The 27,040-nt window shown below is 43.6% G+C and overlaps 1 protein-coding gene across 1 annotated transcript in view; it reads right to left on the bottom strand.

Annotated features, from left to right (window-relative positions):
- Window positions 1–27,040, bottom strand: part of OTOG (otogelin) — a 174,866-nt gene that overhangs the window by 15,963 nt on the left and 131,863 nt on the right. The window contains exons 39-49 of the mRNA XM_053245590.1: window positions 26,658–26,869; window positions 24,477–24,615; window positions 22,804–22,998; window positions 20,903–21,115; window positions 13,467–13,571; window positions 12,593–12,703; window positions 11,460–11,561; window positions 11,026–11,124; window positions 9,291–9,331; window positions 9,121–9,200; window positions 3,282–3,456 (exon numbers count right to left, since the gene is read on the bottom strand). Coding sequence (XP_053101565.1) covers window positions 3,282–3,456; window positions 9,121–9,200; window positions 9,291–9,331; window positions 11,026–11,124; window positions 11,460–11,561; window positions 12,593–12,703; window positions 13,467–13,571; window positions 20,903–21,115; window positions 22,804–22,998; window positions 24,477–24,615; window positions 26,658–26,869 — 1,472 coding nt within the window. The remainder of the gene's footprint in view (window positions 1–3,281; window positions 3,457–9,120; window positions 9,201–9,290; window positions 9,332–11,025; window positions 11,125–11,459; window positions 11,562–12,592; window positions 12,704–13,466; window positions 13,572–20,902; window positions 21,116–22,803; window positions 22,999–24,476; window positions 24,616–26,657; window positions 26,870–27,040) is intronic.

Genomic DNA, 27,040 nt, shown 5'->3' with positions numbered 1-27,040 from the left:
TGTTGCGTGTTATTACATTTGTACGTGGAAGATGCAGAGGTAATTCGAGACGGCATGAGACGAGTGGTATATTCATAGTAGTTTACCCAAGCAGCCTGTGTTGTCCTGTCAACCAGGAGGCCTCCCAAGTCAGCAGCTGCAGACCTGGATAATCCAGATCTGCTACCCCTGCAAAAAGTGAGGTAGGGGGGAAACCCCGAAAACACCACAGGCAGGGTGAAGAACCCTGCTGCACTGCAGCAGGCTGCCTCTCCGCTGCCTACATAGTGCATAGTGGGATTCAGAAGGATTTCCACCTCCCAATCCCACCTCGGGCATCTGCTGCCATGCCAGTTGTGTGGGCACGTGGATGGCGGAACCCTGAAGAGGTACCGATTGTGTGGGATAAGGTAGGTAGGATCCTGTCTCCCCCCAGCTGCTATGGTCATGAGAACAACCTTGCAGTGTATTTTGTACTTGGGAAAATTCTTGCCCCAGGTACTCCATCCATTGCTGTTGTAGCTCCTGTATGAAAGTTCATCCAGCTTCACTTCAAAAACAAAACAAACTACTAAGCAGCAACATCATTATCCCCCTGCAGCAAATGTACCCAACAATCCATTATGTAAGAACTAGGGATGTGCGAAATGTTTCAGATACAAAACGTTTTGTACCCAAAACAGCCTGTTTCGGGTGTTTTGTAGACAAAACAAAACACCCATTTTCCAGATCCAAAAGTTTTGTATACAAAACAAAACATCCCTGTTTCGGCTACAAAACGTTTTGTTGTTTCGGACCTCCATTTTGTAGTGATCTCTGAGTCAGTCTCCATTTTGTGTTTGACATCTCTTTGAATTTCCCACCCTTCCAGCCTTCTGATTGGTGACCTAAATCATGGGCTGACCTGCTGACAATTCCCTCCTTGTTCCCCATTGGCTCTTTTGCTTCTTCCCAGTCTTTACTGACCCCACATTGGCCAGGGGAAGGGTTGCTAACCCATGGGGTGCTGGGTGCTGTTGTTTCTGTGGTGTTCTGAGTGTAGATTCTCTGGTAGCATATGAGAGTGGATTCTTGTTTTTCACTGAAAATCTCATATGCTACCAGAGAATCTACAATGAACACCTCAGAAACACAAAACCCAGCACCCCAAGGGCTTGTGGGTATGGAGGTGGTTGGCACCCTATGTGCACTACACAACCCCTCGCTCTGGGAAACCCCAGTGCCCCACAAATGGAATTATGGGGCTGCTTAAACCTCCATTATTCCCTATGGGAGAAATCTTAAAAGACACGTAAACTTCAACAATTCACAAAAGATCAGCCCTTTGCCCAATGGAGAGGAGAATTGGTCTTGTGGCTGAGCATGACTTGTCTCCATAGCTAAGCAGGATCTGCCCTGGTTGCATATGAATGGGAGACTTGATGTGTGAGCACTGCACAAGATATTCCCCTCAGGGGATGAAGCCGCTCTGGGAAGAGCAGAAGGTTTCAAGTTCCCTCCCTGGCTTTTCCAAGATAGGGCTGAGAGAGATTCCTGCCTGCAACCTTGGAGAAGCCGTGCCAGTCTGTGAAGACAATACTGAGCTAGATAGACCAATGGTCTGACTCAGTATATGGCCGTTTCCTATGTTCCTAATTGATTTGAGATAATTCTGGAAGTTTCCTTGCCCCCATTGGGCACTACCACCCACCACACTCTGCTCTGGGTCATCCCTTTCCCCTTGATTTGAAGCGATACATTTGCTGGAATCCCCATTATTCCCTATGGGAAAATTCTTAAAGATGTGTAAACTTTAAAAATTCACAAAAAATCAGCCCTTTGCCTAATTCCTTTGAAATTTGGGTGGTAGCTTCCACCCATTGGACACTACCACCACCACCCGCTCTATTTGCCCTGGGACCCTTTTTAAAAATCCAAATCGATTCAGATTTGGAAAATTTGGCTACAAAACAAAACAGGGCTGATTCGGATTCAGAAAATTTGGGTACAAAACAAAATGGGGGTGTTTCGATTCGGATACAAATCAAAACAAGAAAATTCCAAAATACACACCCCTAGTAAGAACAGGATATAATGATGCTGATGCTATATCAAGGGTCACTGCACCATGTAACAAGTTTTTCTAGTAAGAACCAATCTGCCTACTTTCCTTTCACTATCTCTACAGCTGACTACATTTGGTTCAAATTGAGGTCCACAAGTTAGTGCACTTGCACCTCCAATGTTCACGCATCTGCCATCTTGGATCGGGGTGGATGGCATCATCACAAACTACACCATTGGGAATCCCCATGTGTCCCTACAGCTGTAGCAAATTTGGTTCAAATCGGTTAGGTGGTTCACAAATTAGCCCACTTGTGCCTCAAAAGTCTATGTGTCTGCCATCTTGGATTGGGGTGGATGACATCATCACAAACTACGCCACTGAGGTGTCCCTACAACTGTACCCGATTTGGTTCATATTGGTCTGGGCATTGTGAAGTTCATAGGGACACACACACACACACACACACACACACACACTTGAATGGACACACACACAGAATGCCAGGTGATCTCATAAGCCTACTAGAAAGTAGGCTAAACATGATATTAAATTGTGTGCATGCATGTGGCAGGGCCCATGTATTGGCAAACAGGGGATAGAGAGTGTGTACATGCTTGCATGTATTTGTGTGCATTCAGAACATGCAGAAGTATATTAGCACATTTGTTTAAACATGTTTGTCCTGCTTTTGACCACAGTCAAAAGAGAATAAATAATACACCAATACAAAATACTCTATAGAACTGTGTAAAACAGTGTTTAAAAACCTAATGGACAGGATTGATTTCATCTCAGAATGTATGCTTCAAACCTTTTTAGAAATAAATAAGGTTATACATGGATAAGTTTTCATGCTTAAAGCATTCAACTCCATTCACTATACAGTACATTTCTGTAGTTTTTGATAAACTGTGAAACAATTATCTGAACAGAAAAGTATATTCTGAATCTTCAACAGCCACTGGCTGACATGCCGCTCCACCCACATAAGCCTGCATGGCAAGTCAATGGCATGTATTTTATATACAGATTATAGCAATACAGTAGCATATCTCTTTATAAGAAAAGAGTATTGACCCATTGACTCAATGTTTGAATCCTGGCCTCTTGTTAGAAGACACAGAGATTTTGTGAGTGGTGAAAAAGTAGTGTAAATGCATAGATTATTGACATCCTTAATAAACTATCTACTGCATCATTTTCTGGCTCTTCTAGTTACCAGTGAAAACTCATAATTTAATACTGAGCTTCTTACAGATTTGCACCTTGCCGCACAATCTATAGAAGATATATTTATCCGATAGTATTTGGTAACTGGATCAACTACATTTGTGCAATATGAAGTGTGACAAACACCATCAGGCGAGTGTTCAACAATGGACTGTCCTGGAAGCAGAACACCTCTCTCGTTGTTCAGGCACACTTTGTCTCTTGCTGGAAGAGATTTCCAAAAACACAAAATACATTAGAAAAAATTTATTTTAAATAGTCAAAATGGATCACAAATGCTCTTTATATGAAGAAAGGGAAGTGGGTACCGAATATAGTACTTTTAAAACTCCAAAAGAACCATGGGATGAATCCATGAATATCAATGGCTTTATGATGGCTCATATAACAGGTAATTGATGATCTTTGATGTGATCCCAGTATATTCACACCACTGGGATACATGCCTGAGCAGGAGACCATTTGGGAAAATTCTACAAGCTTCGAGTGGCGCTCCCAACTCCACCCACAGTGTGCATGCATCTGTTGACATAGGCGGTCGGAGCGCCTCTCTGATCAGTTTCTGGATGACCGCCAGATGTCAGTGACAATCGTAAGCAGAACTGGAGAGTTAAGTGAGAGAACAGATAAGTAAAACATAAACATTGCCCAGAGCACGACCTCGAAGAAAGAGGGGAGGTAGGGTGGGATGTGTGAATACCTAGGATCTCTCAAGGATCATCAGTTACAGGTAAGCAACCTGTTTATCCTTGACATGATCCCAGCGTATTCACACAACTGGGCAATTAGCAAGCTCCTCCAGGAAGTGGGTTTCTAGGACTTACCCCTTGTGAAGTTAAGATGGAACTTGCTTCAAGACACCTCTCCCAAAGCGTGCATCTTTGCAGGACCAAAGGTCTAGCGCTTAGTGCTTGATGAAGGGGTGGTCTGAAGACCAGGTGGCAGATCTTCAAATCTCAGCTATGGAGACTCCTGACAGGTTGGCAGCTGATGAGGCTACTGCTCTAGTAGAGTGGGCCCTTATGCCTTGAGGTGGGTTCTTAGTAGCCATTGGCTCAAAGGGGCTGTTCATGAGGCCTGCCAGAACCCAAGAAAGGGAGCACTGTGGGGTAGGGGCCCACATAGATGGGTATAGATTTTCCAAACCCTTGAGGAATTTCTGTGAAAGGGGATGGGTCAGCTGCCTCCATCTCTTTTTGGCACTTGGAAATATCTGGAATAGAACCTGCCCCCCTGGAGAGATTGGGGGACAGGTTCTATCACATCCCTTTCCAAAAGGGTTGGCACCTCCTTCTAGAGGGTGGGGTTTGATACTGTAGATTTTATACCCATGAACCATGGATGGGTATGAAATTGAATAACGTAACCTCATTGGACTATGGAAAGCACCCACTTGTCCGTAGTTATTCTCTTCCAATTTTCCAGTTGTTGGGATATCAAGGGTACTTTTGCAGGAGTGTCCAATATATCAGATGCCTTCTTTGGAGTTCTCACCCTGTTTAGAGGGTTGGTTGTTCGGCCTACCCTTGGGCTAGTAGGGTTTAGCTGAAGGCCTGGAAGATTACTTAAAATTACTCCTTTCAGACGTCTTGAATTGGGGACAGTACTTCCCATATGAAGTAGCCAGAGTGTAGGAGGGTTTGAGTATAGACTGGTAGCCTGTTTGGGCCATTAGAACTACAAATGACTTTGCAGTTAATTTAAATTTTTTAAGTTTCTCTAAGGTGTCGTCAGTCTCGGTACTGAACAGACCCTCATCCTCAAATGGAAGGTGTAAGATTCACTTGGGATCATTTTTATATTGAATAAGCACGTAGATAGGTTAACCATGTTGTATTAGATAAATTCTTGACATGAGTCTGATTGCTGATATAGTTCGGGTCTTTATCTTAACATGAACCCTTGGGCAAATGCCAAGTTCCCCTATTCCAACACATTTTCCATGCTAGAGAAAATCAGCCTGTTGGCTTGGGCACGCTTCCTCATTTTTCGATAACTCATATCGAGAACGCTCCCTCCCAAATGTTCCATCTGAGGAAGGGGAGGGGGTCACTCGACCTGCACCTGCACCTGCACCTGCACCTGCACCTGGTTCCTCTTTCATATCTCTCCTGGTCATACAGCACACCTGTTTCCTCTTTCCGATCTTCCCTGACCAATGGTGTTTAATTGTCAAAAGTTACGGGTTGAGCAAGGGGTCATAAATGGTCAGGACCCCATCTTGGCCAATCATCGTTGGTGCGTGGGCGGAGAAGTTGGGGTATTTAGAACCCTGATCTAGAGCAGGGAAATACATACGGACCAGTGGCTGCCAAGGTAGAAGAATTAGAGGAGGATTGCCCAACTTGACGTACCGATACTCCGAAAAGGGGAACATCAGTCTCTCTTGGTAAGCTCAGGAGATAAACCACAAAGGGTGAGTGAAAACTCTGATGATTTATAGGGTGTCAGTTAGATATTATCTTAGTTGCTTTGTGTGAGAGAAATAACTCTGCTGCATGCTATATGCTGTAATTCACCTGAATAAAATAAATGCTTTGATTAAATATGACCTTCTCGCTTCTCCTCGTGTCTTCTTGGGTCTTGGGATTCTTGACAGCCAGCACCATCAAAAGAACCCATTGGTAATGTGAGGATTTTTGGAGCCCTCATTTATTCCTGGTTGCGGGAGTTTTGGGGTGACAAAAATCTCTTACAAAGGTCCCCTATTTTGTCCCTAGTGTCATATGGCAAGGTAGAGGAGCGTAGCCACCGCGCCAGTCATGTTCTTTGATTCGCAGTCCATCAGGCAGCGGGCTGTACTGATCTGCTGCCTGGTAATATCAGCAGACTTTTCCTGTAATTCTTTGGCTCAGTGAGTTGCTTCCATGGGGAGTGCTGGTAACGTGACATACATGTGGTGTAACTGGCAATGCACATGGCCAGGGTACTTGTGGAATAAAGTCTCCTCTGCATGGAGTCCAGTTTGTGGCCTCTTTTGTCAACTGGTGTTTCATGCTGTCTGCCGGAACTGGAAGGGGAGGCATAATTCACCACCAGGGAATTGGGCTGGGGATGTTTGAAAAGATATTTGCACCCCTCTTCCTGTACCTTGTACATATTTTCAAGGTGCCTTGAAGTGGAGGCCATAGTGGAGGGCTTCTTCCATGCTTGCTTGGAAGCGTGCAACAAGGTAGGCAACATAGGTAAAGCAGTGGGTTGAGAAGGTTTTGCCTTCTGCAGGAATTTGTAGACATGGTCCTCGATGTTCTCAGTGACTTGTGTAAGACTGAGGCCCAAGGTCTTGGCCATGTCAGAGATCAGAATATGGTAGTTTTTGTGTTCCTCCTTAGGGGGATCCAAGGATTTTTAAAGTTCATCATCATCCAGGGAGTTTTCCGATTGGACTTCAGTATTTTGAAAGTCAGGCGCCGGATCCGCAGGGAGCGGTGAACATGTTTCTGAGGAGGGTGTACCTGGTGGCACAGAAGCAGGGGATCAAGGCTTGACTGTCTGTGCCAGAGGAAGTGCCACTGGAGGTAGCGGGCACAATGGTGTGGTCAGTGCCAGTGGTGAGATCGAGTCAGTCTGGGTCAACCTTGTAGCATGAGTTGTAAGGGTCGAGTTCAAAGCTGAAGTGACGGTATGCGTCACAGTCCGTGGATGGTGAAGATCATGGGGACACAGGAAAATACCTTCGTCCCTAGAATGTTCTGAATAATGAATCACATGTGTGTGTAATGATTATGTACATATCCCTCAAATGGTGTCCTAGAAGTAGAGGGGTACAGTTGGTAAGACCTTCCTCTAAAGTCACAGTCACCTCTGCCTTGGGGGTGCCATTGCGAAGAGGGACTGTAGGAGTGTGCACTCCATGGCTTTTCCATCTTCCATTTAATCAGTTTGCATTTATCCATGCGTGAGTAGGGAAAGAGACGAAGTTGTGGGGACTTCAATTACCTCATCGGTGTCATCCATAGTGATGATATTGGAATGGGGTGGGGAGTGAGTAAACCCGTGTCAGGGTCATATTCGCCTTCAAAAGGAGTGCCAAAATGTTGCATGGAGGGACCTCTGTCGTCACCTTCAGGGAGTGATTAGTCATCAGGGAGTCGAGAGTAAACATGCCTTCCTTCTGTATCAGCACAATCTTGAGCTTTGGTTTCGTCGACTTCAGTGTTGGCAGCGCCACATTTCCTGGCACGACTCATTCGATACTGGTACTTCTGCAGGCTACATCAACATCAAAAGAGACTTTGGAGGCTTCGATTTTGAATGCCTCTCCAACGTGGACAGTTTCAATGTCGTGGAAATGTCTGACATTGAGGATGTGGATGCTGAGTCTAACTTCGCCTTTTTGGGAGAAGAAGAGGTAGTTGAGGAGGCAGGGTGATGCTCTGTGTCCGATTAAGCCTTTCCTGACTTGGCCCCTTTCAAAGGGGGGGGAAGAGGGCTTTAGAGCAGTAGCCTTATCCTTCAGCATTGACCTCGGGGTCGAAGGTTGGTGGCTTGGTGTTGTCTGACTCAGTGTTGACGGCGACTTCACATCAGAGCCCTTAGAAGATTTCATAGATAGTGTCATGGCTCTTGATGTCGTGGGCTCAGAATTGGGCCGAAGGGGTTGACATCGATGCCAGAGCTTTTAGTGCCAAATTGTAAAAAGCGTCTTTCAACTTCAAATGTGGGATTTTACAAGTCTATTTGGAAAATTCTAAGCACATATTGCAATTTTCATTGTTATGTGCCTCGCTGAGGCAGAAGAGAAATAAGGAGTGACGATCCAAAGAGGGAAAAGTGGTGTTACATTTTCCACACCTCTTGAACATATTTTTCATTCTTTCTGTCATCAAAACAGACCAGCAACACAAGAAAGATATTAAACAGACTAAGAAAATAAAGGAAATGTTCTCTTATGAATCTGGAAAGTTGAGGCGGTGAACCCCAGCCGAAGCAGAAGAAACTTCTGAAGCATCCATACTGTTCGGTGGTCAGAAAGGAACTGAAGAGAGCGGCGCTCCAACTGCCTATGTCGACAGACGCATGCGCACCATGGGCGGAGTTGAGAGCGCCGCGCGAAGCTTGTAGAAAATTCCCAAATGGTCTCCTGCGCAGGCGTGTATCCCAGTTGTGTGAATACACTGGGATCACATCAAGGTATTAGTACTAAACCAATGATTCCCATGGATTCATCCACTATGCAGATCAGCTTAGATTTTCTTCAAAGATTTTGAAAATGCTCTAAATGTAGACAGAGAATGCAATATTATCTTGGAAATAGTTCTATTAAAACGAATAGAGAAAAAGCTATATGCTGTCTAAAATTGACTAAGTAAGGGTCTGCATTTACACAGGCAACACCACTAGGATGCCCTGTAGATAAGAACATATAGCTATTATAACAGCATTGGTTCTGTTCAGGGACATAGCAATGGCACATAAAGCATTTCTGGCTCATTTTGGTATTTTACTTTGCAAATGCTATGCTGAAGAGGAGAGCTGGTCTTGTGCTAGCAAGCATGACTTGTCCCCTTAGCTAAGCAGGGTCTGCCCTGGTTGCATATGAATAGGAGACTAGTAGTGTGAGCACTGTAAGATCTTCCCCTCAAGGGATGGAGTCACTCTGGGAAGAGCAGAAGATTTCAAGTTCCTTCCCTGGTTTCTCCAAGATGGGGCTGAGAAAGATTCCTGCCTGAAACCTTGGAGAAGCTGCTGCCAGTCTGTGTAGACAATACTGAGCTAGATGGACATATGGCCTGACTCAGTATATGGCAGCTTCCTATGTTCCTATGCCTTGAGCATTCACTTTCTGAGTAGAAAACTGACTCATAAGTAAATAGAACACAACAGAATAAATTAAATATTTTTCAGCCAAATATCTTATTTACTTACAACACTTGTACTTAGTACAGTGACAAACATTTTCTGTGCTGTTCAGGAATTGTTCATCTATAAGCATTTTCTCTCCCTGTTCACAGAAGAGGACAAATACCAATGTTATATCATAAATACTGCAGTTCAATATCAGTCTGATTTTGTATCAAGATTTATTCCTTACCAGTTTACACTGAGGTTTAGGAATTGTGTCACATGAACATTCTAAAATTAAATAAATAAAATGACATAATTAGTATCTATTATCAATATGCAGAAAATTATTCATATTTTTGTGTGAATGCTATGAATCACCAGATAGGCTCATTTCTACATGCCATATGGTTCAAAGATACAAGGCATTCTTTAAGAAAACAAAAAGGAGTCTTATGGTACCTGAAAAGCTTAACAGATTTATTGTAGCAAACATTTTTAAAGTGTTTGTTTATTTTTAAAAATAACATCCATCAGTTCATTGGCTGACAGCCAGACAAATGCTGAGTGGTGCTATCTGGGAGGGGCCATTTCTGTTTATCGTCCCTTCACTCTGAAGTTCATTGTGCCTCTCAAAAATATGTCCCTGAGGGTCACACAGCTCATTCCATCTTCCTCCAAACTATATCCAGACTGTGCTATGGAATTAGAAATAATGGGAGAGAGTTGCTTCAGCACTGACACTATTTTTAGCAGCCACGGAACCAATCTGAGCTCTGTATGGGAGGGAGTTGCTTCAGAATTGAAGCAGCCACTAAGCCTCTCTGAGCTCTGTAGGACAGCATGGACACAGTTTGGAGGAGGACGGAGTGAGCACACATGTTAGCAGTGTGTTAGTCTGGATGTCAGCTGGTATCTCTACTGCTAGGATGGCTCACAGGCAACATTTACAGTTTAAAATAATGGCTGACATATGGCACAGAGCCCCACTGATGAAAGCATGGGGCGCATACCCAGTCCTCCTCCAAACCATGTCCATGCTGTGCTACAGAGCTCAGAGGCGCTTAGTGGCTGCTGAAAATGGCATCAGTGGTGAAGCAACTCCATCCCATACAGATCTCAGATTGGCTCTGTGGCTGCTAAAAAATAGTGTCAGTGCTGAAGCGACTCTCTAATTCCGTAGCACTACTTAGTTTGGAGGAGGATGGAATGAGAATGCACACCCCATGCTTCCATTAGCAGAGTATGTCAGCCAATATCACTAACATATCAAAACAACTGACGGAAGTATGTAAAATAACTCATAAAAGTATACCAACAACAGGATTATAAAAACAATGCATTCAATATTTTAAAAGGCCTACGGAAACAAAAGCAGAGCTCTTTGCCTAGCACTGAAGAGACACAATACAAGCTTGCCAAGAAAGAGTATTCTGGAGGCTGATTCTTCTGAGGACACCACAATCAAAGAGGCCCTCACTCGTCACTTCCCACCTAAACTCAGAAGGACAGAACAGCTGGACAAGGGTATCTGAAGATGATCTCAATGCACTGGCAAGTTCCTTAGGTACTTGGTAGCAGTTTTATTTTATTTTTTATAGAGTCCACTCATTTGATGTATAAAGCATTATCGTGTGTGTGTGTGTGCACATGCACACTCACGCATTACTCAGATATAGAAAACAATATGTAAACAGTGTGGTCAAGAGACTATGAAATGCAACCTGTAACATTCATATGGTAAAGTTTCAGCCAACTGCTAATCCATATAGGTTGAAATATACAGATCATTTAGTATTAACCCACCACATAGGTATTGCCAAAAGACATCTCTAGGGTAACTGAGTTGCATTGTGGATTGTTTACTGATGGCTGATTATTTTACTAGAGACTGCAATTTTCAGTTTTATAATCCAATACCACTTTGTATACTGTCAGATAAATCTGCAATGTCATTGAGGAACAATAAAAATAATTTTAATTACCACATGAGCGATATGGACAGCACTTTTCTGGACTCCACACCTCTACTAAGGACATTCCTAACACACACTTAAACTCAGGACAACGATAGGCTTCACAAACTGTACGTTTAAAAAGCAAGAAAAGAAAGAAATAATTTTAAACATCGCAGCAGGGTATGAACTGTTGAAACCAAAATAAGATGTTATAAAAATTCATCATAAATATTCTAGGCAAAAATGATGATTAAAAGTTGAATTGAAGGTCTAAAGTCTAACTTCATTTAACTGTCAATATACATTTTAATGGCTATAGATGGCATCTGGCAAATAGTACACCCCAGTTAGAGGATATGTGTGCTCTCTCTTTTTCTCTCGCTCTGACCCTCCATCCCTGCCTCCCTCCAAGCATTGCAAATTAATCAAGAAAGACCTGGGAGAAATCATCATCAACTCACCACATTCGTAGGCTGGACAACATCTGTCTGTAGTATTGCCATCCACAGTAAGAACTTCTCCTTCCTGGCACTCTGGAATTTGATCAGAGCAAATGCCACATGCTGAGAACAAAAATATTTAAATGATTAGAAAATAGAAGTGTGTGCCAAATTGATCAATATATTAATCACTACAAATTTCTCTACATGCACAGATTCTTCTCAAAAAGAATGACTGAATTACTAGTGGGAAAAGCAGAAGATAAATAAAGCATTTTGGCTAGTATAAACTAATACACACATCTTAATGATTGAATCATTGCTCCATTCTTCCAATCTATTATTGGAACATATAGGACCACAATCAAAGTCATGTACATGCAGATGCAGGGCTTTCTGACCTCTTCTACGAAGGGAAACATTTTGTGCTTATATTGGGGCAGGGGGGTAGAGAGCATGTAGGAAGAGTGCTCTCTATTGCATGTAGAGAGCATTCACCTGCTCATAGAAGAAATTGGGGAAGCCCTGGCACACCACAAGGTAATTCACACAATCCAGGTTTGGGAGCTGTGTGTGCTCCCAATTTTTGGTTGTGTGGAAGCAAGGTAGGAGAAAAACCTCTTCCCCAAATTGAGTAGAACACAGTTTTTGGTTGTGTAAATGACCACAACAAATTCTTTCAGTGCACAAGAGCTGCTGGATTGCAAACAATAATTATTCATCTCTTGCTCATAAGGTAAAGTTCTGAATAAAATGTTTTTCTCCAGACACCATTCTGAATGACCTTTTTGAATCTTGGTAACACGGCTGTAATGCACATAACAATTATAACACAAAGACTGGCTCATTCCAAGCTCAGTCCATAAAAGTGGGCATCTGACATTTGACATAAGCAGCTTTATAATAACAGTGGTAGAGAAAATTGTCATTTAATTTTCACATATCCAAGCAATACCTGATATTAAAAAATGCAAGATACTGTAGATATAGGCTGACACTCCAGCAAAAGTTTTGCATGTCCAAAATGTTTTATGCAAGTAACAGGAAATGGGTGATTTTTGCTGATCTGCCCTTTCTTCTGCATATATTTCTAGCACGTCTTGCTTGCTCAAATATTAATCTGCAAGCTCTCAATAAGAACTTAATTTTCATACCACAGATATATGATATGCAGCAGGTGCCTTCCACATGGGTAGCAATCAAGGTTTGATCTACTCGGCAGTTTGGAATCTGTTCCATGGACTCACATTTTGCTGGATCACATTCTGAAACAAACAGAATACTCTTATAAAATAAATCAGTATTGAAACAAAAGTATTGATGTCCTACTTCCCTCCACAATGAGATGGGAAATGCTACATTGAGTGGGGAAATATGACTTAGAATTGGTGTCCTGTATAATCTGGATCAAGGACCCCATGTATCACAGCTATAGAGTCTCTTCAATCTTGTCTTCTAAGAATCTAGTAATGGATTTTGTGCTGAGACTTAAACACGCCTTCCTGTGTGAAAAGGCAGTATGTAAATTTAATAAATAAAGGAACATTGCTAAGACTTGCCCAGAGATGCAGAACATTTGTTCGTCTATAGCAGGGATTCTCAACACTGGGCCCCCAGATGTTCTTGGACTTCAACTCCCATAAACTCCAACCAAAGGCCACTGGGGCTGGAGATTATGGGAGTTGAAGTTCAACAAAATCTGGGGACCCAACGTTGAGAATCCCTGGTCTATAGTCCTGATGTTTCCTTTTTCCTTTGCAATTCCACATGGCCGAAACTTAATTTAGCTTGGGTCATGTGGAATTGGCCCAAGTATTGGCCCTCAATTCAGTTTAAGAGAAATCTGTACTGTAATTATCTTAAATTTTATCTGTGAAATTCAAGCCATTTTCAGCACAGACAACTTCTGACCTATTGAGAGTTTGCAGGACTCCATAATCTCAATACATATAATAACTGTGGTGACGTGTAAAAATTTTAATAGAGGCTGTTTTACATGGCAATTTCAATTCTTCATTCAAAACTTACCACAAGTGTAATTGGGGCAGCAGGAATCATCACGGTAATAAGTTGCCAGTTTCTCTAGGCCTTTGCATTCAGGAATAAATGTTTCACAGAGGCTCTGATTACAAGCTTTGTAGTTAGACAGAAAGACGGACAAGTAAATAGACAAATAAGATTATTACTGAATGAAGTTATAAATGGTTGTGCATCAATAGAAATCCCTAGAACAGTGGATATTCATATTCCTAAAAATAAAAAAAAAGATGTTTCAAAAAGATTGCATGCAATTTATCGTGGCACGTACAGAGGTGGTCATTGCACTCCCCGTGTATTTCAACTGACCTAGCAAAAGGTACAGTAGAGTGGTTGCCCTCAGCAACATGATTCCTCTCTTATAGTGGGCAAAGAGCCACTTGCTTTTGTCAAGAAGGAGTGTGCAGAACCAGTTCGAATAGAACCCAATTTGATTTGAACCAGCCTGGTTCAACCTCAAAGTGGACCACCACCCCCCAAAAGGGGGCAGGTTCAAGTTTGAACCAAACAGGGCCCAGTTCAGACAGAACCAGTTCGGCCCAGTTTGAATGGTTTGGGATGCTTAAAAAGGGGAGTCCAGAAAGGATTCCCCTTTACAAAGGAAGATCCCTAGCAACGAAAAGTGGGTTCAAAAGAATGGTAGGGTGGGGTGGGGTGGGGGGAGGTAACCTTATGCACAGCTGCACAGTGGTGACTCCTCTAGGCCCTGCCGGCACTCCCCCACATCAGTGTGGGCTGGCAGGGGCCTGGTTCAGGCCTTCGCACATGTGTAGAGGCCATTTGCATGACCTCCTGCCTGCCCTCCACCACTCTTTTGAACCCACTTTTAGTTGCAAAGGGCTTAGTTGCCCTTTGCTTGTCATTCTTACTCGATTCCCCTTTACAGGAATCCCAAACTGGGTTGACTCAGTTCATGTGCACGAACCAAACCAGCCCGCCAGTTCTAATGAATCGGGTCACAGACTGGTGGCTCAGTTCAACTTTGAACCAAAACACCCTTGGCATTTCTGTGCACACCGCACTGCTACGTTAAAATTATCTTCAGACAGCAAAGTGAGCAGGAATAGAACCCTCTGTGCTAAAACTGCTCTCCTTTGTTTATTCATAGTTGTACTATGATGACTCCTGTCTAGTTTTCTTGTTTTCCATATTTGTCTTAAAGACCCTCTGGTTCTTTAAAGATATGCTGCCACTTCTCTCTAACTTCCAAAGCAATGCTGGTGTGTGTGTGTGTGTGTGTGTGTGTGTGTGTGTGTGTGTGTGTGTGTGCCGAGTTGTGCCTATATGACAATAAGTCAGGATTTGTCACAGTATGTAAAGCAGCACACACAATCGGGCAAAGGCTAAGCAATGTGCTGACCCTCTTTTATTGCAGCTTGCCACACATCACTGCCACCCTTTTGTCAATGTGGGAAAGTTACCTTTTCAAACTCCACCATTCCGGGCTTTTGGTATGGATTCGTATTTATCTACTCCAAACTGGTAAGTTTTATCAGTTTGGCATTGTGTTCCTTAGTTGTGAGTGTCATAACTAGAGTAGCCCCTGGTAACAGTGGCAGGTAAGGATGGGTACACAGTAATGGTGAGCAAGCAGAAGCACTTTTTTTTCGGGAGGAGGGAGTCTTCAGGGAATAGCCTCTCAGGGTTTTATGGTCTGGAGTGTTGGGGCATGAACCTCCTTTTGGGGATATGCCTGTCTTGCCTACTCAGGGTTGTGAGGTGTTGGGGGTAGTAATGTAGACAAAACTCCCATAACACAGCTAGCTGTGTGCTTTAAAGAGCTGGCAGCAGACAGACTGCAGTTGTTCTTAGGCCTGGTCTGTTTGCTCTACATATGCAGTTTTTGCCTCAGCCATAGAACGGTATCTGTATGTTAGGTTGATGTTGCAGTGGCGAATGTAGGATGGAGCAGCCATGGCACATGCCCTGGGCACCACTTGAGGGGGGTGCCAGTGCCATGCTACTTCCCACCCCCCCCCCCAGTTTGTAATTTATTAATTTAAAAAAAAATTTAAAAAAATTACCTGATTTTTAGCGTGGTGGCCATTTTGGAGACTGCCACGCATGCTCAAATGGCCTCTGCAAGGCCTGGTAAGGCGTAGGACCTCGCAGCAACCATTTGAGCACACACACCACTTTTTTACATTAAAAACATTTTATTTAAATGGCCACTGAAAACAAAATGGCCACCGCACATGCTAAAATGGTCCCTGCGAGGTCATAGGCCTTACCAGGCCTCGCAGAGGCTATTTGAGCATGCACGGAAGCCTCCAAAATGGCCACTGTGCCAAAAATCGGGTTAAAACAATTTTTTTAATTTGCTCTTACTTTGCTTCTTGTGATAAGTGAGTTAACCAACTATAAAGTTAAAGTAAAGTGTGCCGTCAAGTGGATTTTGACTCCTGGCACCCAGAGACCCACTGTGGTTTTCTTTGGTAGTCTACAGGAGGGGTTTACCATTGTCTCTTCCCGCACAGTATGAGATTATGCCTTTAAGGTACCCCTGGTTGGGCAACCCTTTTTAAAAGCCTGTTAATTATTTTTAAGATGTGTTTCCTGAGAACCTTTTAATTTAAACATTCAGAGTTTTTCCCCCATCCCCATTCTCTATGTGAAAATAACTCCAAAGGAGAACCCACGGCCAGGAACCAATTACTCCTAGAGTACTTCCTAGACTAGTGTGAATGATAGAGCTTCTGCAACTGTGTGTGTGTGTGTGTGTGCGAGAGAGAGAGAGAGAGAGAGAGAGAGAGAGAGAGAGAGAGAGAGAGAGAGAGACTGACTAACAGGGATCAACAGAATGATTCAAGCAGGGCAGATAAGGACCCTCCGTAATCTAAAAGAAGGTAGCTGCCTCATAATTCATGCCCAGGAGATATGCACAGGAGACCTGTGGGCTGGCTTCTGCCCTAGGACCATTTTAAGATCATAGGGGAATTCGCAGTGGAATTCCACACACCACAATTAAACCCTCCTCAATTTGAATGGATTGGACCCTCCCAAATTGAAATCTCACCCAAAAGAATTTTTTAAAAATCAGTTGATAAAAGTGTTTGTTTGTGAGAGAAGAAAGAAATGGTAGGCAGGTTGTAGATAAATGCTCTCTTTGAAGTGTGTTTTTGCCTTTTTTCATTCAGAGGTAGATTCAGAATTATTGCAAGATTCTGCTTCATGCAAATGCAACAGCCAGGCCCCAGAGGAGTAGAACTGGTCTTGTGGTAGCAAAGCATGGATTATCCCTTTGCTAAGGAGGGTCTGCCCTGTTTTGCATTTACATGGGAGACTGCATGTAAGCCAGAGGCGTAACTGAGGGGGGGCAGGCAGGGCATGTGCCCTGGGCACCACCTGGCAGGGGGCGCCAAAAAGTGCCCCCGCCGATCCCCTTCCTTTCCTGAAATTTTTTTTTCTTGTGTGCATCGCAGCGCTGAGCGCAGCAGCAGTCTGTAAAGCAGTCCGCGTGTGTGGGTGGCGCCCCCCTCCCCCACGAGCGGTCCCGGCGCCGCCGCCCCCATTGCTCGGCTTCGGCGCGGGTGCCTAAAGTTTGGCAGCAAACTCGGCGATGGACCTATTCGTCTTTCTTCTGCCCCGCCCCGCCACCAATCGCGCATGCGTGTGTCCTCCTCCCAGCTCGCCACCTGCACATGGACTTTGTCTTGCGTGCGTCAGCGACGAGGCAGGGTGGGAGTCGGAGTGGAGAGCGTTTGTATTGCTGTCTGGGGCTGTGTGTGCGCACAAGAATGGAGGAAGGCCTGCCTCATCATAAAACCAGAGGACAAGGTGTGTGTGATCTCTTATAATATTTATTTGAAATTTGGAACTTGGGAGGAGGAATCAGGAGTCGCTGCCGCCGCCGCTCTGGCAGGAGGAGACTCACTGCCACAGCCGTGCTTGCCAGCGCCCGCAAGCTTCGGCCCCGCGCAGCACTCGGCGGCGGACAGGCAGGAGCGGGGGGCGCGCCGCCTTCTTCGCCTTCTTCCTCCTCCTCTTCCTCCTCATCCTCCGCGGCTGCTAGAAGCAGCAGTCTGCTTCCTCGCCGCCGCCACCTCCCCCACCTGGGGTGCTTGTGCCCATTCAGAAGGTGCCTACTGCGCGGCTGCCGCCGCTGCTGCCATTGTCAGCTGGCGGGCTGCGGCTTCTGCTGCTGCAGGCTCTGCTCCTCTCCCCGGCAACGGCGCTCCCACTGCAGCCGCTGCTCCCCTCCCTACAAGCGCCAAACAGCCGCCGCTCGCTGCTTCCCCCCACCGCCTTCCTTGAGGAGCAGCATGACACCACCACGCACGGCCACCTGGCATATAAAGGGCGCGCGCTTTGGAGGAGGCTGCCGAGCGAGGCGCACGCAAAGGCACGGCCAGCGCGTGCTGCTCTCGCACTCTCCGCGCAGGTGGACACCCCCCCGCCCCGTCTGCGGCAGCAGCTCGCTCTGCTGCAAGGCGCCGAGAAGGAGAAGCGGCACGGCGGCGAGGAGAGGGACCAGTCCTTTCCTTCCGCACCCTCGGCTTGCACTCTTGGCATCAAACATGTGTGTCAGTCAGATGTGGGGGGGGGGGGGCGGCCGGGGGGGCACAATTTCAGTGCTTGCCCTAGTTACACCTCTGATGTGAGCACTGTGAGATCCCCTCAGGGGATGGGGCTGCTCTGGAAAGAGCATCTGCATGCTGGCATGCAGAAGGTTCCAAGTTCCCTCCCTGGCATCAACAGATAGGGCTAGGAAAGACTCCTGCCTGCAGTCTTGGAGAAGCTGCTGCCAGTCTGGGTAGACAATACTGAGCTAGATAGACCAAGAGTCTGACTCGGTAGAAGGCAGCTTCCTATGTTTCTAGTGGAAGAGGGGAGAAATCACAGGTGCCCTCTGCTTCATGTGGCCTTCCTGTGTCTGCTAGATGTCCACCAGCTGCCCACTCCACACTCAAGGAATAGTACTTGTCCTCACCAGCAGACTCCACAAAAAGCTGATTTGGAAATAGGCCAGCAGGTCTGTGTAGTTCAGACTTACACAGTCCCTTTACTATGTGATCCTATAAGACTCCTAAAATCATGCAGTTCATGTTCTTGAGCCCTGCAATCATAGAGCAATTTGCATCAGATAGGGGTGCAATTCCAGTGCTTGCCCTAGGTGCTATTTTCCCTAGATATGCCACTGAGATATATGTTTAAATTTTTAATCTTAAAATCTGTAGCCTGAATTTTCCCCACACAATACTCTCAATTCTTATTTGGGGACCTGGGTATCAGAAGGGATGCAGCAAGACCCAGGTGCATAGTCTTCACCTTGCAGCCTTTGTAAAGACAACAGTGTGGGAGCTGTGCATCAAGTTCTGAATAATAACAATAACAATATTTTTTCAGACAAGATGAACAATTTTAACAAACATACATTAGACAAAGAAACAAAAACTGATTAGAAAATAATCTTTCAGCATAATACAATATTCCCTCTCTCAACATTACATAATATATAAATACACATCCTATTTCTCAAAATCCTACACAACAAAAAACAAACAAAAAGGACTCTAGTCACAGAATCATCCTGACCACTAATTTCTATTAAAAATACCTTTCATAATGCATATAGTTCCAAGAATGATTTCCAAATTACCTGGAATTTGTAAAGAGCTTTTCTCTTTAAACAAGCTTTCTTTTCCCCTCACAGGCACTCAAAACAACAAATCAGAAATCAACTGCTCTATCTCAGGAGTGTCCTTAAATTTCAAGTTTGAAGTATAAAAATTACTTCCTGCAGTAATCATTATTTTCTTCCTCTTCCTCAGGTAAGTGCCTTTCTCTTCCTACTCAGAAAAGCATTTGTGGTCCAAAGTATTCTAAGACAAGGGGTAAACTTAAAATCTTCATTTGAAAATAGTCTTGAATCCTCATTTGAAAATAGAAACTTCAGAAAATGTCTAGGCAGTGTCCACTGAAGCCTCAGAAACAGAGTGGGGAGATTTAGTGAGAGGTTTTCCACTGGTTAATATATATCTTCATTTTATGTCACAGTCTTTAACATAAAATTAACTAATTGTTTCTAGTACTAGCCAGTCTAGAAGTTTCTAGTACTAGGCAGTCTAGAAGTTTCTAGTACTAGGCAGTCCTGACTTACAAAGTGTGTGTGCGTGTGTGCATGCAGAAAAGCAAGCACGTGAGCATTTGCTGTGTTCGAAAGTAAAGCAGTGTGAGTGGTTATGCGAGGGGAATCCAGCTGCTCTCTGTCCAAATGGGTGGCACAGCTTGTTTGCCCCAGGCCCTTGCACAAGGAGCATGAGGCAGGGGCTTGGAGCCCATTGGCTCCATGTCACGAGGGGGTGGGATTCCCGGCCCTCAGTGTCCGGCAGGCTTGATCCCGCTCAATCTGTTCTCAGCAGGCACCCTCCCACCCTTCCCTTGGGTACAGTCTGGGCTTGCTGGTCACTGTTTGGGGCCAGGCAGGAATATTTTGGACGTCCACCTGATTGGCCGTTGGTGTGCATCCTTTTTTCGCTTGCCCCTGACTGTACTCTATGGTTAGTTGAGATTATTTCTATTCCTGGTCACAATTTTGGCAGGTACAGTGCAGTGGGAAGCAGCATCTAAACCTTGGTGAGCACCTTCAGATAAGTGTTTGGCTACAGAGTGACAAGTCAGATCCCTCGAGGCTCGGTGGCTCAGAGAACTTTGACCTCGTCTGTGCTACTCTGTCAGGCAACATCCCCCAGAAAGGCTTGGCAGGTTTTGGGGGGTGGGATTTGCCGCCAAAGGCAGAGACCTGACCTTAGGTTGGCTAAGATGGGCAGCCTCTGCTATAGAGCTATGGGGCTTTCTGAAACCAAGGTGTTTTTGCCTGTGTGAACTAAGCAAGGCTGCCACGGAGGTGGCACACCTTTAGGGACCACACTATGGGGGTGGAGAGCCAATCCCAGTTTCTGTTTACAGTTATGTTGAATTTGACATTAATAAAATTGTTGCCCTTTTCACCGTAACTGTGTCTCGTGTCTTCTTGGGATGTAGGAGCAAGGTGATTTCTATCAATCTCCCCTTCCCTCTGAAGCACTCTGAAAATGTGAGAGCTGAATGACCCGCAGGGACAGAGGTGAGAAGCAATTGATGAAAATTGCCCCCTTTACACTGCTTTACTCAGGAATGCAGCAATTGCGCATTCCTTTGCTACATGCATGTGCTTCATAAATCAGGACACTGGCCACTGCCTCCATTCAACCACTTTTCAGCACATTGTGTCCTTCTTCACATTCTACCATCTCAGTTCTTGTCAAAATTTTCCAACTTATGAAAGTCCAAATACTGCATTAAGCAAAGGAAGTCACTTCATGTTAGTCTGCATATTGTTGAAAAGTTTGTTTGAGAACAAAGTGAATCCTGACCAGCCTATCTTTTGGAACACAATATAAGTTGAATATGCTAGTAAGGAAAACTTCTCTGTTAAGGATACTTACTACAGACTTTCTGGTGACAACAGGACTGGTCATCAGGTACAATTAAGGCCACTTCCCCAAAGCGCTGGCATTCTAAGTCATGTCTGATGGAGCAGTTGTATTCTACAGGAGCAATGGTCTCATGGTCAACACATTTGTGCATGCAGCATCCAGTAAGGGAGGTTTTCCAAATCTCACCCACTGCATGGGGCATTCCAGAACTGTCTGTACAGGCTGAATAGTTACAAAACAAATTTATATTAAAACATATTTATATTTAAAACATGATTACAGACAGCAAATAATCGATGAGCATGGAAGAACAGATTATCCAACTAAAGTGACTTGTGAGGGAAATCAATCAAATTGTTACTTAAGCAACACTTCCTATTCACATTACTTTTCATACTACATTTTTCAGACAGAGTAGCTCTCAATCTCTTTGAAATGTACACACACACACACACACACACACACACACACACACACACACAGGCTGAATTCAATGCAATATGGAACCCACCCCGCCCCCCATCCCACGCTCTCCAATCCGAATTCAGACGTTCAGGAGAGCAGCCTCTCTGCAGTCAGTGAGATTGCAGAAAGGTGGGGGAGCTGGAAGTGTGGGCTTGCTTCTTGACAGAAGGACAGCCTGCACAGGCAATCTGCAATCAGGCTTCCTTCCTCAATTCCAGTTCCATGGCCAGCAGCCTGTGGTTCCAAATTTGGATGTACTGCAGGCTGCTTGGAACCTGGGGTTGAGGCGACGAAACTTCATTCAACCCAAGCATTCAGATTTGAATCCCAATACTGAACCCTCAGTTTTGTCGCTCAGCCCAACTATGGTTCCCTGCATTCAGACATACTTCCACAGAACCTCAGGCCTTTTCAATTGCAGTTCCACATTATGTGTGAATGCAGTCACACTTTTATTTGAGTGGGAAATACAAGCAAGACAAATCCCTGAACTGCAACCCTCTGGAAGCAGCTCTGTAATTCATGGTTCTTGTAAGAGCCAGTAATATTCATACAGTATTATCTGCATACATATGCAATAATCAGTAATTTTATCATATACCAAGCAATTTGTATGGTCATGCAAATGGGCCCTGGGCATGTGTGGAAGCCATTTTAATCAATTAATTAATTTATTATTTATTTATTTAAAATATTTATATACCACCAAAAACTTGTATCTCTGGCTGGTTTACAATTAAAATCATTTAAAACATTAAAAACATTTAAAACCCAGTATTAAAAATATTAAAACTATAAATCTAATTAAAAGCCTGGGTGTATAAATATGTCTTCAGTGCTTTTTACAAAGTTGCCAGAGATGGGGAGTCTCTTATTTCAACAGGGAGCATATTCCAAAGTCTAGGGGTTGCAATGGAGAAGGCCCGTTCCTGAGTAGCTGCCTGGCAAACCTCTCCAGATGATCTTAACAGGCAGTGGGGTGAAGGGGAGCCACCACCACCATCCCTGATGCCCTCCCCCTGTGGCTGCCGCCACAGCCAGCAACACTTCTAAGGTACCTTTTTACTCCCCTTCCATCTGCTCTATTTTACAGGAGTCCCCCTGCCCCCCCTTGCTCTTTACTGGTAAAAGGGAATCCTTACCCGATTCCCCTTTACCAACAGGCCTCTGAGTCTTTTGAACCAGCTTGGTTCGAACTTGAACCAAGTCTGGTTCGATGGTGCACGGAACTGGGCCGGACCAGCTCAGATTTGAGCTGAACCAGCTTTTCTCGTTTTGTGCACATCCCTAGTGTTTACACAGTGCAGAAACACCACATATGTTCCATCAAGTTCCGGATGTGAGGTTGATTCACATATATAAGCACACACACAAACTTGTTTCCTGTGCTGAACATTAGCATTACCTGACAAGTACAAAAAATATAACAGCAGACCAATACCTACCACACTTCTCTTCTGGGATGCAGAGATCTGAGTGAACACGGTGAAGGAGGGTCCCTTCTTCACAGACACATCCCTCAGTGAGAATTAAGCAAAAGTCTGAATCCTGAGGTACTGGTTCCAGATTCTGGCAAGTACTTGGTGTATCGCAGGCAGATATACAGGCCCTATAGGAGAAGCCTTCTGAGCAGGGAAAGGCTAGTGAGATAAAAGAAAATAAAGTGCTTATAGTGACACATGCTCTCAACTGCTCTCATTGTGAGAACTCCCATGTGAAAACAGCCTTATTCACTGTGCAGTAGCATTGGCAAGGGGTGATTTGGGATGCAGAAGTGGTGGGGGTGGGGGTACTTAAATCTTCCCCTGCTCATCACTTTTCCCATTAAAACACCTCTCTCAAGCTACTTTCCCCTTGCAAACATATGGCTGGAACAACAGCAGATGAAAAACAGTAAGCAGGAAAGAACTGAGCACCTTCTCTTACTAGATTATTTTCTGGTCCAAACCACACATACACACACAGTTTTGCTTTAGAGTTGGAAGGGATCTTGGAGGTCTTCTAGTCCAACTCACTAAATATGAAGACAAAAGAGACCAGCATATCTCCCCAGGACTGTCAAGAGACAACATTTGCAAACAATGAATTGTTATTCACACTGGATTCTGTAACTTTTAAAAAAACTTTACTTGAGACAAAATATACTTGGAATATCTGAAAGACAAAAATAAACTCTTTGTTTTTATGTCTATGCATTATCTTTAATTACGAATGTTTTAACGAGGAAGACAAATTAGAGGATGAGGTTTTTTTTATTGTTAATCCATTTGTAGGTGGAATATAGATCTAAATCATGACACCTCCACCCCCACTCCCTGAACTTAAGCACCACCTTAGAAAGTTACAGAGAATATATGATTGACTAAAAGATCTTTCCTCCTGGCTTCTGTCCTGTGTTGCACAGAGACAAAAACTCACTAATTTTAAATCCTTTCTTTGGTACCACAATGGCCTTATAGCAATTGGAAGAGTTATATATGACATATACACCATGGTTATTTCAGCATTGGTCTCTTGGAGTATGTCACCATACCCTAACCCTCTCCACAGTCAATCCTGTTTGCGTTGCTGGGCACGCTCCCTGCAAGATGATTCCCCGTGTGCCAAGGAAGCTGGGAGGGCCAGGGGCCAGGATGTGTCATCCCAGCCCCCGGAACTACCAGGATGCACCACGTGAGTGTGCGGTGCATCATATATTATATATCTAATATATTTATATAATATAATTTTATATATTATCATGGGGATCCCCCTCCCCAGGCTCCTCACAATGAGGTTACAGGAGTGCTCACTCCCTTAACCTCATTTAGTAGGGTGGCTATTTAGGCAGGTTTTCTGCCATGAAGCTGCTGGGATCGGTCTGATCCCAGCGGTTCACACGTGTGTGCAAAACTAGGCTGGGCTCCCTTAGCCCGGTTTTGCATGTGCGCATGATGGCCTGGGAGAGTTATACAGCAAATCTATGAATGAATTGGATTTTGTTTCTTGATTCTGGATTTAGGTCTCTCAGGCTCATGTTCAACATTCTGTCTCAAAGATGGAATGCTTTCTCATTATCTGGTAGCAGCATATATTTACTGGAGTAAGCAAAAATAATATCTTGATGCAAAGTACTTACAGCAGTAATCAGGACTCCTCCATTCTATGCAGATATTAAATTTGTTACACATGGCCACATAAGCTGCCAGTGCTATACAAGGGTTCTGCATGTATTCTGCATCTTGGATCCATACTTCACAAAAAGAATCTGGAGACACCTTAACACACATAAACAAAAATGTTTTGAGTTATTGGTGGATAATTAGAAAGAAAGATACAGTAAGGATAATCACTAGAAGGGTTTGGGTGTTGTTGTTTTTTTAAGAGCTGGTGTCATTTAGTGGCTAAGAGACTGAGCTCTCTAATTCAAGTCTTGACTCTGACATGAATTCACTAGGTGGCATTAGGCAAACATTATCTCCTAGTCCCACAACCCCTATATGGGGATAATAATTCTGACCGAATTTACATGGTGGTTGTAAGAGTATAACAACATAGTGTATGTGAAACACTTTGAACACTAAAAACTTCTATATAAAAGCTAATAGTTCTATTATTATATAATAAAACAAATCATAGGGCAGTAAACAAACATGTAACACAAACAAACAAACAAAGCAACACTGTAAAAGCTTCATGACTTCAGAAAGCCTGCTATTTTGTAACAAAATACAAGGCGGCAACTTCCTCCACAGCTGGTCCATAGCTCTAGTATAGTGTTAAACCTGATATAGGAGAAACAGCACCTCCTCTCCAATAATAAATAAATAAATAATCAACAAGTAGCTTTTTTTTTTTTAACACAGTCTGTCCTTTGGAATTGCATCAGCCTCCCTAATTATGTTTATGCCTGATCTGCCATTTCACTAGCAGAGATCAGCACAGAGTTCAAATGGTTTGGAGATGTCAGACACACTGATTATATGACTGATAGGGAAAACTCTGATATTTATTTGCTTATAGTTCCCTATAATGTAAGTGTTTATTAGGCAGCGAAGTTTTTATCAATCAAAACTTGAAATCATTTATCACAGACAGCAATAATGTGCAGCCTAATCCATAAAATAATCAAATCAGATGTGTTTGGATTTAAAAAGGAGACAACTAGGATGAAGAGACTTTAGATATTTGTGTACCATAAGCATTTCCCATTTATGCTGTACACTCTGTATAATTTCATTTTTAATATGAAAATACCACATTTCCAAGCATGCAAAAAACCAGCAAGAATGCTATTGTGATTTTCTTGTACATCATGCTTGTGTGAGTGCCCTGGGCAATGATTAGATATTGTCTGTGACATAAATTAGTAATGAACGACAACTCCATTCCCCTTTCTGATGTCCATGCCATTCTGTGAACTTTGGTTAGTTTTAGTTTTAAAAAGTATTTTTGGAAGGAGTTCACTCCTGCACTATACAACCCCAGTGCAGAGTATACACTTAGGCAGGTTTTTTGAAGCTGCTTATAAAAATAAAGCTGTCCCTCCAAAGTAATGCTTATACAATATTGTAAACCTTGATTTTTATTCTTCCCCCCCACCCCAATTATTTGGATGCTGCAGTTTTATAGCTTCAGTGTGGAAGTAAACATCTAGAGCCAGCTACATGTTACATGTAAATATGTGCAACTGGCTTGATAATTCCGTTTTAGCTTGAAATGCTACTTGGGGGTACAGTATGCTTGTAAATGGAGAAGCAGTGGAGGAGAGGGTCACCATTTCCCTATTCTAAATTGCTTCCTCAAATGTGAATAATGTTTAGTTAAGCCCCCAGTCGGATATTTGTCAAAAGGGGTTTATAGCAGTGATCTCTTGTACTGAGGTCACCTAGCCCCATTTCTATTATAAGCAGATGGAGGAGTCATTTCTCAGTGACAGATCACATGCTTTGCATGCAGAAGGTCCCAGGTTCCATTCCTAACATCTCCAGGTAGAGCTGGGGAAAGCCTCTCCCTGCAGCCCTGTAGTGCCAATAGTGCAGACAATACTGAGTTAGATGGACCAAGGGTCTGCCTCACTATTTTGAGGCAAAAGGCAAATTCATATGTGGAATATAAATTTATATTCCTTATATTGCTTTATTTAAAGCAAATTTATATGTGGAATACTGCAGTATTGTCACTTGTACAAATTATTGGGGAAAGTTGTTTGTGGTGAAACATAACCCACAGGACAAAGACTACTAACTTCAAAAATATGAACAAGAATATATAATCAACATTAAATGCATCTCAATTAGAGAATAAAAGGATAACATACATAAGGATGGCAGCGGCTGAAAGTGTGGTTCAACAACATATTAAAACAAAGTGAACAGTCTGTGACTGAGCAGTTTGATTCATGGCTCCTTTGTTCTCCAATATATTTCAGCGTGTTTGGTACCTGCCAACTATCTGTAAAGATAACTGAAGTACTTATAACAGTCCTGTTAGGTAGCATGAGGTCATTTGCTGAGCTTCCATCACAGAAACCTGCACAAGAAAATGGCATATTTATTGACTGGTTGCATTTTATGCCACCTTTCTGCCTTCACCAAGGCACAAAACTGTTTACAAGATTTAAAAAAACAACAACGGACTATGTAAGATTTACAAATTATTGCTTGCTCAGGCTGTTGATGACCTTTTCAGGAGCTGAGGATA

Source organism: Hemicordylus capensis, chromosome 1, assembly GCF_027244095.1.
Source record: "Hemicordylus capensis ecotype Gifberg chromosome 1, rHemCap1.1.pri, whole genome shotgun sequence".
NCBI classification, from domain to species: domain Eukaryota; kingdom Metazoa; phylum Chordata; class Lepidosauria; order Squamata; family Cordylidae; genus Hemicordylus; species Hemicordylus capensis.
The sequence above is the reverse complement of the archived record's forward strand: the minus strand, read 5'-3'. Positions and strand labels throughout refer to the sequence as shown.